A 15,607-nucleotide genomic window follows, 5' to 3' on the forward strand; every position below is an offset into this window, starting at 1 on the left:
TTTGAGAACAGGATTTGTTGCTTGGTGAAACGAGGGAGAAATGGGCTGCTGATCTCAGTTCTGAGAGCAGTACTTCCAGAAGCACACTGTTTTTGGAGAAACATAAACAGATTGTTTTATTTTTATTATCATGCACATGGCAAGTTTTTGTTATGCAGACCAGTTGGTTTGCATCATACCTCGCTTGTTGGTTTTCTTAGCTGATGGAGGAGACTTTTTAAAGGCTTTTCCGTTGAGTTTGGGATCCATTTGGTCAGTGCTGGCCTTCGGTGAAATCCCAGCGCCGTCTATAGTGGTCGCTGTGGTGGATTTCAGGCTTCCATCTGTAACTGTCTGCAGGTTAGAAAACACGATTTATAGCATAAAGCACAAATTTAACTTTTTATATATTTATAAATATATCAAAATATATAGTTTAGCATCTGAACATATATTTGATATTTAATCTATTTTTAATATCTGAACATACCATTTTGTTCTTCTTCCCAGTACTTCGTCCGTTGCTATTTCCTTTGAAGAAAAGAGGCAAGATTTAATTAAACTAAATTGCATTCAATATTATATCATTCAAAAGTTTGATTTTAAATGTTTTTGAAAGAAGTCTCTTTTGCTCACCAAGGCTGCTTTTATTTGATCAAAAATACTAGTGTTATTTTAATATTATTTATATACTATTACAGTATTAATATTTTGTATTAAGCTTTTATTGTTATATTTCATAATTGTTTAAGTTGTAGTTAATTTTTAATATGCTTTTTCATTTCATTTTAATACTTAAGCTTAAACTTTATTTCAGTTAGTTGCAAAGGCGACATTTGTAATGATTTAATTTCAACTTTATTTCAAATAGCAAAACATATTATTAATTTTTATTTACAATTACACTAATAGAAAAAACTGTGAAAATTGTTAAATATTATTACAATTTTCTAATATCTGTTTTCTAATATCTGTTAAACTGTCATTTATTTCTGTGATCTGCAGCTGTATTTTCAGCATCATTAATCCAGTCTTCAGTGTCACATGATCTTTAGAAATCATAATAATATACTGATTTACTGCTCAATAAATATTTCTGATTATTATCAATGTTGAAAACAGTTGTGCTGCACAATATTTTTCTGGAAACTGATACATTTTATTTTTCAGGATTCATAGATAAACAGAAAGGTTAAAAGAACAGCATTTATTTTTACCAGACTATTTTTGACACACCTCTGGTTATGAAGGTGATTCGATGGCTCAGTGTGCTGTTCATTAACTTGTGAAGCTCTTCAAGAGCGCTCAGCATCTTCACCAGCTCCTCTCGAGCGGCCGGATCTGATTGGTCGGCTGCTGATGGAGTGTCGTGCTCGTTTGAATCAATCAGCTTTGAAAGTCTGAACAGTCTGTTCTTCTCCGTTTGCCGCTGGGAATCGAATGAACTGGTTGTGCGGTCAATCCTCAGAGATCCATCACGAATCTCCTCGTGTCCATCAGAAAGAAGTGTTAGTGTCTTTAATGGATTATTGACATCCGTGTCTAAGGTTTTGTCTCTGATATTTGGGCTGCTTGTAATTATTTCATCTAATGCTTTCATCGCTACGGTTTTTCCATCTCCGTCTGGAAATGTCGTCATTGGTCTGGTCTTCAGTAGCTTCTCGAAAATCCTCGTCGCTTGGGCTGCATTTTCCTCAATATTCCTCCATGGATCTGGAAAGAAATAACGACACTTCAGGGTTAAAGACTTTGGAGCCTCTTTCAGTTATGTGTTGCCACCAAAAAGCAATCCGCCGTTTTTGAGGAATTTCGTACCCGCTCTCCACGTTTGCCGGGAAGCATGGAAAAGAAACAACTATTCGCCTTATTAGAAGTCAGTGTACTATCAAGATGATTTTTAATAGTAAACAAACCTTTTCGAAGCTTTGCATTAATTGAACCAATTGCTTCGCAAAAAACGCAACAAAAACTTCTGTGTAAATGCAACAAAACTCAAGCCAAAACATGCATAAATATGTTTTTTTGGGGGGCTTGTCTAAACAGGCCAATTAGACTATTATTAGTTCCCTACACTGGTTCAAAGGTTCACTGTCCCAATGGCAAACCATTGACATTTTGAAACAGTTGTGAAGTAACAAAGCCTGGTTTACTGAAATCATGTGACTTGACTTTGGCATGATTCGAAAAGGTTTCAAAGCGTCACAAAGCAGCTGCTTTAAAGGGCTAGTGAAATGAAAATTCATTCATTGTGTACTCACCCTGGAGTCATTCCTAACCTGTGAGTAAATGATGAGAGATTTTTTGGGAGGGGGGGGGTGGGGGGTGGACTAATCCTTTAACCTCCATTTTTAAACTCCTTTAGAACTCAAAGGAATTCAATTTAATTAGTTTCAGCTAAATTAAAGTGTTTGCATGTCTCTAAAATTCCAGTTTATGGTTGGTATCAGAATGATGCATCCCCTGGGTTTGTCTCATTTAGTGGCGTACCGATCTAAGTCCTGTTGCCACGGAAGTGTTCCCATACCCCTAGAAACAAGTCAATGGGAATGCCAATGCACTGAAACACCATGAGAACCTTGAAAAGAGAGACATCCCAAACCTCCAACATCCCTTAAAAGGCCTTTTCTTGGCTTGGACAAACATACAAGATATAACAGATGATAAATGCCTTTTGTCCGAGCAACTTTCCCCATCATCATTCTGATCTTAGAGGTGGACGCTGACAAACGCTTGTTCACACTCATGTACAAACACATGTGGAGCCGCTCTCTGCCTGCAGTCATGTTGACAGAAGTCTTGGGGAAGTCACAGAGTTGTTAGGACGACCGCAGTGCATCTCAGTGATGTCATAGGTGGGCTTTTTGGACTCAAAAAAGACGTTTGTAAACACTAAACTTGCCATCACTCCATTAAAAACTCTTTGAAGGGCCTCTTGATAAAATACGAGTGGTATTATCACCTTCATCAAAGGCAGCCGTGACCATTGTTGCAATGAAAAAGTGCACCAGATTCCAGACATGCATATGGTACTAAATTAGCATGACCTGAATCGTAGTGATTATTTTAGCATTGCACATATTATTTTAAGAACACTGTTTGTGCATGTGCATTTGCTCTCAGCTAACAAAAATGTTCTAAGAACGTATTGTAACATTCCCATTAAAGTTATGAAAACATTACTTCTGAATGTTCTAAACATTTTTGGTTATGTGAATGTTAAAGGAACGTTCCATTTTACATTTTGAGAAGGTCAAATAACTTTAAGCAAACATTCTATTAATGTTACAGGAAGAATGTTTATTCCTAACCTTGAGAGAACCTTGACAGAACATCCTGAGAACGTTTTATTGTTGCATGGTGAAGATACTGTGCACAGTGCACATCCAGGTCAAGAAGTTCTGTAAGACCATCAGAATTAACCTAAATGAGATCCGCGGAGACTTAATGACCTAATTCATAACAACGCCTGAGCCAATTTTAGCTGGAAACCTGAATGCGAAGGCAGATTTAAGGTTTGCATACACTGGAAGTGCGGACAGCACAAGACCAACAGAAGACAACAAGAGCCGGCGCCACTGGACTAATTATCTTGGTCCAGCGCCATCTCTGAGTCTGTAGGCTTGACAACAGTGAAACTAAAATCTCACAGGATGGAGAAATCACAAATGAGATCTCAGCAATATCTCAACTGTCTCCTCTACACTCTTAAAAATAAAGGTTCTTTATTAGCATCTATGCTGCCATTAATAAGCTTTAACATCCATGTAAACCTTTCCAATCCAAAAAAATATTATTTTTAGTGGAAAAAGGTTCTTCAGATTAAGTTCTTTTGAGAACCGCCCATCAAATACAATATTTTTTGCAGCTCTTACTGCATGACAATCGTTGACTCATATGGATCTTTTTTTTTCTCTGAAGGGATTTTAGGAGACACATCTGAGATGATTCTTGAAATATTCATATTCCATTAAATCTTTCAGATTTGCTTGCAGGTTGGGACCATAAGGTTAGAAATCAGAGTTCCTGTATATCTGAAATTTAATTGGTCTCATAATTGATGAATTTTACAACGTTAAAACACTGATATCTTCCTGTTTATTACTGTGAATCAATCTGAATGTATAAAGCGCTATAAATAAATGTGACTTGACTCAAAAATATTGCATGGCACTACAATGCAAAAAACAAAAAAATATAGATTTCTTACTTAATATTTTTGTCTTGTTTTTCATTACAAACTTTACAAAATTCTTAAATCACGATACATTTATTTGAGGAAAATTGCTCAAAATATTACAGCTTGTTTTCTGAATGAGTTTATACTTAAAACAAGAAGAAAATGTCAAATATGTAAAAAATAAGCTTGTTTTCTTTTTGAATTATTTTTCTTAATGCACTGATGTTTTTTTCTTGTTTTAAGCATAAACAATTTAATTTTGAACAAAACTGAATATCTAATAGACCTAATAGTCATTTTACTTCTCAAGTAAATGTATCTTTATTTAAGAACATTTGTACTGAAAAACTGGAAAAATACTGTGTAAGAAAATCACTTTTGCAGTGAAACGCCATGACTTCATTTCCCAGGAAGGGCATGCACTAATTAAATGTATACATCGAATACAATGTAAGTCGTTTTTGATAAAAGCATGAAGCCAAATGCATGAATGTAATCTGTGAGCTGGTTTTGACCTGTCTCACCTCCATCAGCTGGTTCTCCAAAAGCATCTGGTTCTCCAGGCATCAGCGGAGCAGCATCCAACACCGAAGCGACAGTCAGCAGAGCAACCGTGGTCAATAGTTTCAACATGTCCACCTTATACATCTTAATGACCTGAAGGTGAGACTGTCCAGCTGTGAATGAGAGCTAAATGAATCTCTTAGATCAATCTTCTGTCTTAAAATGGCAAATCGTACACCTGCCGCACTCTTTTGCACTGATGCGCCTCTAAGATGAGAAGGCTTGTCAAGTGTGTTGCACTTTACAGTATTTTGCGCCGCTCTTCCTCTACCGTCACAGCACATCCACCGGGCCTTTTAAAACGAGACACCCACACTGACACCGTCCAATCAGGCCGCTCATCCCTCCCTGCCACGTCCAGGCGTGGTGTGACATTTGGGGCCGTGTTTGGCGTTGGGGTCTCCATTGTGAAGGTGGCGGCAGGCTGTGGGCCCTTCTGCGTCAGAGGCCCTTTTTACTCCGGCCCCTGTGCAAACACATTAAGAAGTGCCTTATCACTGCTTACACAGCAGCGCACCCGATGACTTTGTCCACTCCTCGATGGGGTCAAAAGGGCCATCCCGAATCCAGATGACGTTTGATGTGGTCGCCAATGCAAATAGCCCTCATGCATATGAGAAGAAATTAGCATGACTTGAAGTGCAGGACGCGTCTGACCAAAAAAATGAGAAAACAAATGCATTGGTCACCATTATTTCAAGTGATCGATCACACTTACGTAAAAAACATTTTTCAAAATAAAACAACAATTTACCTTTGTCCTTGAGTTTTGATGTCATCATATCACTTATTTACAGTAGCTCAGTGTTATTTTACTATTTGTTTCTATATTATTTATCCATATTTTGAATTAGATTTATTTACAGCTTTTTTTACAATATTAATGATTAAGTTTTTTTCATGAAATTAGCACGAACTGAAATGCAGCATGCGTTCGATTATCAAAAATGAGACGACTATGAGAAAATAAATGTATTGGTGCATTTAAATAAATTATACATTTTCATGTAATTATGGTGTATTTTTTTTAATATAGGAGTATTTTTTGTTATAAATAAGTCTATGCAGTTTGACGTGTGTATATAGGCAGTCATGAAGTTCTATTAAACATATTTATAATCAAATATGCATAGATATAATAACTTTGCCATGATAAAATCTGTTTTATTTTTCTGTAATGACACTAAACCAATCACATAGAATAATAATAATAATATCCATGAGTACTGATGTTGTCACACCACTTATTTACACTATTATTTTAGTATTATTTATATATTATTTGAATTTTATTGTAGTAACTTCTTGTGTTTTATTATTATTATTATTTTAAATATTTCAATAGAGCTTTCCTTTTTTACATTTTAATTTTAAGTTTTACATTTAAAAATTTGAAATTAATTTTTTTTTCAAAAAAAATTAAAATCGAATTTTTACATTTTATTTCAGCTTTATTTCAATGAATTCAAATTGTTTTACTATAGTTTTGGTTAACAATAACTATACTGCAGAACTGTCATAAATGAAATAAGGAACAGGAAGTGTCATTTTTTGAAGGAGCCATCAAAAGCTGGTAAGTTCTACTCTTACTGGTTCCCAGAGTGATCTGGGTGTTTTTTTATTGGCCAAAGTCTATTCTGGGCTGTTTCCCAAAGGCATTGTAAGCTTAGTTACATCGTAGACCCGCAGTGAAATCAATGGAGCTAAGATCAGTTTAGGCTTACGATGCTTTTGGGAAACGCAGCCCTGCATTTTGGCCCATAGTCACATGATTTGAGGAATCATTCATATCTAGAACCTTACATACTGTATGCAAGCATCTCTAATAAAGCACATTACTTTAGGATGCAAGTAATAAAAGCTGTAAAGTTTGGGTGTTCCTGCTGGAAGTGAATGACACAGTAAGTGTCAGTTTGTGTTTGCTCTGACCGTGATGTCAGGAGCGAGGGATGGGAATGCAGTCAGAGACGAGGATCAGAGCCTCAATGAAGGTTGCTGGGAAGGGAGAAGCCGACCTGAGAGCATCCAGTAATTCATTACCCTTTCAGAACACAGTCACCACTTCTGTGAGGCAGCGTCAAAACTCGTGTCCTGACACACACTGTCTCTCCAAAGTAAATGTTTCCCTACCGTGGCCAAGAAAGTAGCCTTTTCTTGTTTGTTTGTTTGTTTGTATAACACTGTTAGAGTCGAACCCAGATTCTGGAGGAGCCAGAACAAAACCCAGGCTGTCCAATTCAATTAACTTTTTGCAATATTCACGTTCCTTACAGAGATTTTTAGAGCATTTTTATTTATTTTTTTGCAACATCAATCACAAATATTTCAATGTATTAAAGTGTCTGAATTTGTCAAATTAATGTTTAATAAATATATTTTAAAAATATTGTATTTTTTATTTTGCACTGACTGATCGAAAACATATCAGTGCCTTTGTTTTTTCTCAAGATGCACACCGGCAATGTTTTTTCTAAGGCATGTTAATAAAAATGACTAATGAACTAATTGAACTATGGCCTAATCCTGGTTTAGTCTATGCCCTGTCTGTGAAACCAGGCCTTTATGTTTTTCCTCTGAGCTCTTCCTGGTCATTTGCTGAAGTCCTTCACCAGAGGGCAGTGGTGGATTTCATTTCTCTTGTCCTGCGTGTGATGTCAATGTGAGAGAGAGACGGAAACAAGATCAGCTGTTTATTCTTCATCTTAAACTGATGGTTTTCCTGCAGTATTTTACACCACTGAACACTTTTTAAACCGTGCTGTGTTGCATTGCATTATTTTACTTTAATGCATGTAATTATTTTACTTTTTTCTTATTCATTTTATTGCATTTTAAAATGAACTTTGTGAACTTAATTTTGCATGTATTTTTTTTCTTTTGAGCTCATTTTAAATTCTGTCACAGTCTTTAAAATAGTGCATTTGACCTTTATGTGTTCGCAAAAGTTTGAATTATTATTATTATTTTTATTTTATTTTTGGAAAGTAGTTAAAACTGTAATTCAACAAAAATGCATTAAATTAATGAAAAGTGGCAGTAAAGACATTTATAATGTAACAAAAGATTTATATTCCATAATAAATGCTTTCCTTTTGAACTTTCCATTCATCCGTGAATCCTGAAAAATAAAATGTTTAAATTGAATTAGTTACTTCTTATGTAATTGAAATTGTGTATATACTGTAGAACATTTATATGCAATACAATACAATACAATAGTGGATTTAAAATCAAAATTTAAAGTCTACCTTAATGCATGCTTTTTATGTACCCTTCTCGCTTTAAATTATTTGGTTAGTTAATAAGAATATTGGTAGCACTTTAGTGTCCACTTCACACTATTAACTAGTTGGTTATTAGCAGGAAGATTACTGGGATATTGGCTGTTTATTATTACTTAAAAAGCACATATTAATGTCTTATTCTGCAAGACCTTATTCTAAATCCTTAATCCGACCCAGTTCTTAACCTTAATTGTCAATAACTACTTTATTTAATACTAATAAGCAGTAATAAGGAGTATATTGAGGCAAAAGTATAATTAGTTAATAGTGAGAATTGGACTCTATTCTAAAGTGTAATAATCCAGAATAATTGATGTAGTTATCTATTATTTATTTGAAGAACTTAAAAGAACTGCTTCATGTCTATCCTTGTATCATTCATTAACTTTGATATAGGATTTAGAAAGTAATTAGTAATTAAATACTTTTTGGACAGAGTAATTTGTACAGTAATCAAATTACACTGTTGAAGATGTAATTAGTAACTAGTAATTAATTACTTTTTTAGAGTAACTTATCCAACACTGGTCATAAGGGTCAATTTTTTTAAATTGAGATTTGAGCATCATCTGGAAGCTGAATAATTAATATTTCCATTGATGTATGGTTTGTTATGATAGGACAATATCTGTCTGAGATCTGGAATCTGAGGGTGCAAAAAAATCTAAATATTGAGAAAATCTCCTTTAAAGTTGTTCAAATGAAGTTCTTAGCAATGCATATTACTAATCAAAAATGAAGTTTTGATATATTTATGTAGGAAATTTATTAAATATCTTCATGGAACATGATCTTAATATCCTAATGATTTTTGGCATAAAATAAAAATGTATAATTTTGAGCCATACAATGTATTGTTGGCTATTGCTACAAATATACCTGTGCTACTCATGACTGCTTCTGTGCTCCAGGGACACACATTAGAATGATTTCTGAAGGATCATGTGACACTGAAGACTGGAGTAATGATGCTGAAAATACAGCTTTGATCACAGAAATAAATTACATTTTACAATATATTCACACAGAAAATGGCTATTTGAAATTGTACAATATTTCACAATATTACTGTATTTTTTGGTGAGCAGAAGAGACTGTATAGCAGCACACATGATGCTGAGGATGCGAGTGATTGAGACGAGCGTGAGCGTGAGGTCTGGACAGAAGAGGGAAGGGAAGGTCAGGCCGCAGAAAAGAGCGATTTGTTTTCAGTGAAACTGGAGATCCTCCCCCACTTACCGCCGGCGCAACCTACAGCGGAATCAATTACCACTTGTCAGGATGAAACCAAAGCCGTGCAACACAATAAGGGCACGACCTGAGAATTCTGTGTGAGCTGCTGCATGTGTGTGTGTGTGTGTGTGTGAGAGAGACTTTATTTGTGACTTTTATTTATTTGTTTGTTTGTACAAAGCAAGGCCAGTCCAGGCCTAAACCTAAAAAATATTTTTTTATATTCTGTTCATATTTTGTCTTCTTTTTCTGTTTTTATATGTCCTTGTTGAATAAATATAAAGGTATAGTAAGTTTTTGGGAGTATTTAACATTAATTAATACTGTAGTACCTTATATATTATTTTATGAAAGTAGTTCTGGCTAAAATATGATTGGATGATCCACATTCTGAACTTTAATTAAATTATATTTTAATGGGGAATGTTGCCTGGCAGCCACAGACAGCCATCAAACTAATTATTTGGAAAACAAATTGTTTATTGTTTATAAGCATTAATCATTAATATAGTAATTTATCATACGTGCAATTTATCATATTGCCTTTTGCTGCTGTTCTGTAGAAGTAGAAGTCACTCTAGACTATAGTGTTACAGTATTTTTAGCACATTAAAGTATTTTGCAACATGCTTCATTATAATACACTATAAAAAAATCACATTTAATTTCACATTTAATTCAATGTGTCTATTATTTGTAAATTCTTTTTTTGCAATTCCAGAGTGAAATCCTACACCAGTTGTTTTTGTTGTTTTTAGTGTACATATTATCTACTTATTTGGTGAAATAATTCTTTATTTATTTATATTGTTAATTAGCATTAATACAAATTATTATTAATAAATATAGATGCATTTTATCATATTGCTGTTTTATGAAATCAAACATAACTCTTGGTATGTGTTACAGTGATTTTAATATTTTTGCCACATGCTTCAATATCATAAATAACCATACATCAAAAATAAAAATAAACGAATAATTAAAAAATCAGTCAATAAATAAATCTGTCCAAATCATCTTTTAAATATATGTTCAAAATATGTTCAAAAAATTTAAAATATATTTAGTTTCAACCTTCACACACCAAAATATATTTCAAAACGTATTTAATGGGCAAGAAAATACATTTCTAATCTCACAGTTGCCAACATTTAGTTTTTATTCATCTTTTTTTGGTGAATAATTTTTTACACAAATAACAAAAAAACATGACATATGTGAATGTTTTTTCTTGGAAACATATGGAGGGCAAAATATACTAAATATATATATATATATATATATATATATATATATATATATATGGCCAAAAATATATTGGTAAAAATAGATTTACGTAAATTTATTTTGGAACATATTTTAGCAAATATATTTTTTGCCATTTTTGTGTATATTTTAGAAACATATTTAAAAAAATATATATATATTTTTTTTTACTGTATGCATCATCTTCTTCATTTTACTTTTAGTTGAAATTTACTTAATCTACTTTTTTGTCTTTTTGTTTTCTTTATCAGTGGTTGATTTTGGTGTGTTGATTGAAGCTGAATGAAGTGTGATGTGTGAATGAGTGTGTGTGTGTGTGTGTGTGTGTTTGTGCGTGTCTGGTGTCACTCTACACCTCACGGACGCTGCGGCTCACCAGAGGCCAGTGTGGTTCAGGGAAGGTTTGGAAACGTCTGAAACCTCTAACCACAGGAGCAGGCCGGCCACCCAAGCCGACAGACTGTGGGCGAGAGCCAATATCTGCTGCGCCGGTGCCACCCGCCGCTGTGCCACACACCGACCCAACAGTAGACACTCACCGCAAGCATCATAGAGTTACAGCACACAGAGCCAAAATATCAGTGCATCTTCAGATTCTGTGTATTATTAGGGTACAGATTATATATGGATACTTTGCCAATATTGTACAACAATCCTGCCAAAACCAAGATACAAAGAAAAAAAGTCTTAATTATTTTTTATAAGTAAATATATAGTAAATAAGTAAATATACAACAAAATAAAATAAATAAAAAAACTAGATTTTTAGTTTAAATATGTTATCTATGTTATATATGCTATATGTTATAATAGCTGTAGAACATAGAAAATCTGTCTGGTTTATATCATTTAGATAATATTAATGTTTCTGAAAGAAGTCTCTTGTGCTCACCAAGGTTGCATTTATTCAATCAAAAATACAGTAAAAACAGTACAATTTTTAAATATTATTGCAAGTGAAAATAGAGGATTTCTATGTGAATATCTTTTAAAATTTAATTTATTCCTATGATGCAAAGCTGAATTTTCAGTGTCACATGATCCTTCAGAAATCATTCTAATATGCTGCTCAAGACACATTTCTGATTATTATCAATGTTGAAAACGGATTCATATTTTTGTGGAAACTTTGAAACTTTTTATTTTTCAGAATTCACAGATGGATAGAAAGTTCAAAAGAACAGCATTTATTTGAAACAGAAATATTTTGTAATATTATAAATGTCTTTTCTGTAACTTTTGATCAATTTAATGCGCCATTGGTAAATAAAAGTTGTCTCTTTCGTAAAATACAGAAAAGGTGACACACAAAAATCTAATTTTTGTGTAATTTTTGGGCTAAAGAAATGAAGAAAATGAAGAAAATTACATAAAAAATATGTGACAACTTGCCCTCACCTGACACACTTTTTGACCCTTTCAGTTCAAATCTTGCATTAGCTGAGTCTTGTCTTCCCAAAAATGGCCCTAATTTAAATCAGCTTTCAACTAGATGTTTCAAACCAATGCTAGAGAAAATGTGTGTAACTGGACTAAACCTTATAGTGACTGAGATAAAGACAGCTCTGTCCTTTATAACTCAGAATGACAGCTTGATCTACAATATTACAGCCAGCAACACCACCGTATAACATCACAGAGACCACAATGTGACAGACACGAGTCTTTCAACCGGGACTGAAGCTTGACAGCTCAGAGAGGAAGAGAAATTAATGGAAAGAGCAGGATGAGTAACGCTGAGGAGCGTTTCCAAGCGTCCTGAAGGAAATTGAGGACGACGCTGCGAGTGATTGGTTACTATTAGGAGACACTAATGGGTGTGACATTGATAAGGACCGTAACCTGATCGCATGTTTTTTAGTGCTAACTTCTGCACTCCCGTCCAGCCATCAATCATTATTGCACGCCGGGCCAACTCCCTCGGCTCGCTAAATATTTAATCAGCTTTAAAAAAGATTACGGGCCTAAAAGGAGAGAAAATGATCACACTCTTTCCCTTTTCTCTCTCTAGGTTTTTTCTCTTTTCAGTTTCTGTTTGTATTTAGACAAGAGTAAACTGTGAAAATGTATCTTTAACAATTCATATTTTACTATTATTAAGATACTATTAAAGTTATATTAATATTTTAAAAAAAATACTGTTTTCATTTTACTTACAGATTTAATTTTGATGTGTATTTTGTCATATATATATATATATAGTTTTATTTCATTTTTATTTCAGTTTTAGTTTTAGTTCTTGTAACTCAAATTAAACTGAAATGCAAATAAAAATGAGAAATCAACTAGAAAATAAAACATTATTAACATAAAAACATTATTTTTTACATAATTCATGGAATGTTTTTTCCCCCGAGATCAGACATGTCTTTTCATCAGACATGATTATTATTATTTTTTACTATTTGTATCAGAACGTTCAGAAAAGATTCAAAAGTAACATTCCCATAATATTAGCAAAATGATCAAATGAAATGTTTGCATAACAAAAAAACTATTTCTATTACTAAAAACTTGACACTTTGAACTTTCACTGAACATGCATTGCAACATTTTCATAACTAAATGGAAACGTTGGTAAAACATTTCTAGAACATATATTTGTTAGCTGATATGGTATAATTTTTTGTAACTTAATCTCACATTTCCACCAACAAATGTTTGACTGATGTCTTCCAAAACGGATGCAGTAGTTCAGTGCATAATATTTAACCCACACCTTCCCTATCCGCACATATTCAGCCCTCACAGCTGTCATCTCGGGCCACTGACACATTCCCAAAGTCACCGGACACCTGAGCCTGAGCTGCTTCCACCGGAGCCGTAATTAAAGTATACGTTACTGCATACAGCACGGTGTCCGGTGACCAGAGCGGAGATCCGATACCTGGGGCTCTGCTTCTACAGCACCGGGCCCCCATTAGCAGGTATGAATTATACATTCGGTACCCTGGTACTTATAGCACAGAGAAAGCGAGAAGGACGACAAGAGAGAAAACAATTGATGAAAGAGAGTGAATGATCAGTGAGGGACAGGTGGGCATGAATGAAGGAAGGTTGTCAGAAAGATAGACATTAACCTTGACTCAAAGTACTTTATACAACATAATGATGTTTTATCTCTGAGTAGCATCATTTAAATTCTCCACTCAACTGGGTTATCTTTTGAGCAATGAATTTACATTAATGTTCCAGTCATTCATAATCATTTATAAAAAGTAATTTTATAAAGACTGCACTTACGAAGATATATATTTATTTGATGAAATATTTTAGAACTGATAAAAAGGTGCATATTTACTTAAATAATTTCTTAGTTTTTCTTCAAGATTTCATTTTAGTGTTGTAATTAATTCAATTCAAGTTTATTTGTATAGCACTTTTTACGATGCAAATCGTTGCAAAGCAGCTCTACAGGAAATTAAGTTTCCACAATATATTTATATATTGAAGAAACTTAATATATTTAATTTATGATAATATGGCAAAATCTGGCAATTCTGTATGTTGTCTGAGCGTTGGCATCCTCTGAGGGGTTGGCATCATCTTTTCTCAGGTGTTCGGTCATTTCAGATCATTTAAGGGTTGGATCCAGACTGACGCTTCAGTAATTCCTACAGAAACAAATAGAGACATAATTAGCGTAGCTGCTGTTCCATCTAAGCAAAAATGATTTGTTCAACCCAAGCTAAAGAATAATAATAATGTACATTTGATCAGATATAACTACAGTACAAGATTATAAGATGCATTATGTGAATGCTTGGCTAAAGAGATGTCTTTAACCTAGATTTAAACAGAGAGAGTGTGTCTGAACCCCGAACGTTATCAGGAAGGATATTCCAGAGTTTGGGAGACAAATGTGAAAAAGCTCTACCTCCTTTAGTGGACTTTGCTATCCTAGGTACTACCTTAAGTCCAGAGTTTTGCGACCTTAGAGAGCGGGTTGGATTGTAGCGTGGTAGACGACAAGTTAGGTGCTCAGGAGCTAAACCATTTAGGGCCTTATAGGCAAGTAATAATATTTTGTAAATGATACGGAACTGAATAGGTAGCCAGTGCAGAGACTGTAAAATTGGGGTAATATGATCATATTTTCTTGACCTGGTAAGAACTCTAGCCGCTGCATTTTGGACTATCTGTAGCTTGTTTATTGAAGATGCAGGACAACCAGCTAGCAGTGCATTACAATAGTCCAGTCTAGAGGTCATGAATGCATGAACTAGCTTTTCTGCATCAGAAACAGGTAGCATGCTTCGAAGCTTGGCAATGTTTCTAAGATGGAAGAATGCTGTTTTTGTAACATGGGAAATATGATTTTCAAAGGACAAGTTGCTGTCTAATATAACACCCAGATTTTTGACTTTAGAGGACGTGACAGTGCATCCGTCTAGTTGCAAATTGTAATCCAAGAGATTTTGTGAACTGTTTTTTGGTCCAATAAGTAATATCTCTGTCTTATCTGAATTTAATAGGAGGAAATTATTGGTCATCCAATCTTTTACATTTTTTACACAATCTATTAGCTTAGATAGTTTAGAAGTTTCATCTGGTCTTGTTGAGATATATAGTTGAGTATCATCAGCATAACAATGAAAACTAATCCCGTATTTTCTAATAATATTACCAAGGGGCAACATGTATATTGAAAATAGCAGCAACCCTAGGACAGATCCTTGTGGTACTCCATACTTTACTGGTGATAATTGAGATGACTCCCCATTTAAATGAACAAAGTGGTAGCGATCGGACAGGTAGGATCTAAACCATCTTAAAGCCTGCCCTTGAATACCAGTATAGTTTTGTAATCGATCTATGAGTGTGTCATGGTCTTTAGTGTCGAATGCAGGACTTAATTAAGATTTTATTATTTCCTTTTTATATTTGCAAATTACAAGATAATAATAGTTGAATATACTGTATTTCCAAAAAATAAATATATAAATGACAGACCACAGATTTACAGATTATAAAGAAATTCGTATACGTTTTAGGTTCCTGGTGCCAAAAAGCGTTAGCGTCTGGAGGTAACCATAGCAACAACACTCAGCTCGAGCGTTTTCCCGTTACAGTCGACGGTTGACTGTCTACAAAATATGGG

The 15,607-nt window shown here is 34.1% G+C and overlaps 1 protein-coding gene across 1 annotated transcript; it reads right to left on the reverse strand.

Moving 5' to 3' along the window:
* Positions 1-54: 54 nt before the first annotated feature.
* On the reverse strand, positions 55-13,448 carry LOC306872745 (uncharacterized protein; the record flags this gene model as incomplete). The annotated part of the gene is made up of 8 exons (XM_079421505.1): positions 55-86; positions 180-333; positions 470-510; positions 1,216-1,692; positions 4,681-4,833; positions 5,076-5,186; positions 10,867-11,010; positions 13,256-13,448. 8 exons carry the CDS (start codon positions 13,446-13,448, stop codon positions 55-57), a joined length of 1,305 nt encoding a protein of 434 aa, XP_079277631.1.
* Between the last annotated feature and the right edge of the window lie 2,159 nt (positions 13,449-15,607).

The sequence above is a fragment of the Barbus barbus genome (assembly GCF_936440315.1).
Source record: "Barbus barbus genome assembly, chromosome: 7".
NCBI lineage: Eukaryota > Metazoa > Chordata > Actinopteri > Cypriniformes > Cyprinidae > Barbus > Barbus barbus.